This window comes from Periplaneta americana, chromosome 1, assembly GCF_040183065.1.
Source record: "Periplaneta americana isolate PAMFEO1 chromosome 1, P.americana_PAMFEO1_priV1, whole genome shotgun sequence".
Classification (NCBI taxonomy): Eukaryota; Metazoa; Arthropoda; class Insecta; order Blattodea; family Blattidae; genus Periplaneta; species Periplaneta americana.
In genome coordinates, this window is record NC_091117.1 from 129,297,645 (window position 1) to 129,299,076 (window position 1,432).

At 33.4% G+C, this 1,432-nt stretch overlaps 1 protein-coding gene across 1 annotated transcript in view; it reads right to left on the reverse strand.

Moving 5' to 3' along the window:
• mRpS11 (mitochondrial ribosomal protein S11) overlaps positions 1 to 452 on the reverse strand; it is a 100,585-nt gene extending 100,133 nt beyond the window's left edge. The window contains exon 1 of the mRNA XM_069827182.1: positions 50 to 452. Within this exon, the coding sequence (XP_069683283.1) occupies positions 50 to 333 (284 nt within the window). The 5' untranslated portion in view covers positions 334 to 452. The remainder of the gene's footprint in view (positions 1 to 49) is intronic.
• Between the last annotated feature and the right edge of the window lie 980 nt (positions 453 to 1,432).

The following is a 1,432-nucleotide window of genomic DNA, read 5'->3' on the forward strand; positions in this document are numbered from 1 at the left end:
CCATTTTGAACTTTGCATGTAAACTGAAATATCATCATAAGACATGTACCTTTGGAAAGATGTGTCAATATCCACTCCCTTTTCTCCTTCTGTTCCTTCGTCCTTTGCTGGTAACGAAGCCAGCATTTCTCTTCGATCTTCACTCTTCATACGTAGCTCACAAGTATGGAGACATCGAATGTTCTGGCCGTTTCCACCCAAAGGGCTACTCATTGCGCACTTTACTATAAAATACTTCAAAGGATCAACTTTGAGAGGTCTTTGAAATACATCAATCCATTTAGCCCCTCTTCTTACAACTGTACGTTGCAATGAAATTAGTTTTTTCAACATTATACTGTATTACGAAAAAATATTTTCCTCCAGCTAAAATCCTACCCACCAAGGACAACACCTACCGAGCCAAAAGAGAACGTCACACTCTCCGCCACGCAACACTCCAGCGTTTCTCGATCGACCACTTCCAAACCAAAGATAACAAATCAACGGTTAACGAGCAATAACATGTCGACCAACAGAAGAACTTTGAGTCAGAATGCAAACTTGTTGTAATCATGCAACATTTGTGACCAATTTAACATAGTACAGCCATAAATAAGTATTTAATTCAATGTATTTGTAAATCAACGAAAGAATTTAGTGAAATTAATTGAATCACAACTATGCATTCTACTAAGACTATATAGTTGGCAATAACCCTGTGCCCCCACCCTACCAACAGCAGTGTCACCAAATTCACAATTAGATAACTAAATATAGCTACAAAGAAATGGGAGTAAATCCTACGAAAAATAATTCCATCAATTGTGTAGATAATATTTTCATCACTTTTAAACATGTAAAAAATATATGTTAAATAAGATTTTTAAGACTGAAGATCATGCAATAAAATTGTCCTTGCATTCTTCTGATTAATATATTTCGTTTTAAAGTAAATCAGTTGTTATAAAAAGATCAGCCCATATGGCAATTCGATTTGTTTACCTATAGTTAAATATGCCTTTTTATTTGTGGGTATACGTATGAGATTGCATTTCTAATTATTTAAAAAGAATCGATGACGTCAGTACTTGAATATTTGTTGCAAAATTATGAAAGTATTGACATGGATGAATGTAACCCTGATCAAATAATTATATTGTGATCACGGATGTAACTTATAATATTCATACATGGTACTGAGGTAAGAATGAATACTGTAGGAAATATATTTTAAAAGACACTCAATAATGATAACAATTTTTATTAAAATAGTTTTTTTGTAATAGTTCATTATATAACGAGAATGATGGTTTATTTGCTGCGCAATTCAGAATTTTTAGTTTCGTAATATGTTCGTAAATAAATATAATACTATTTAGCCACTTTCTATCAGTTGGCGGCTCTGTGCTGTGTGTATGCCGATAGCCAATAGTCCTCTTGGAGTATGCTC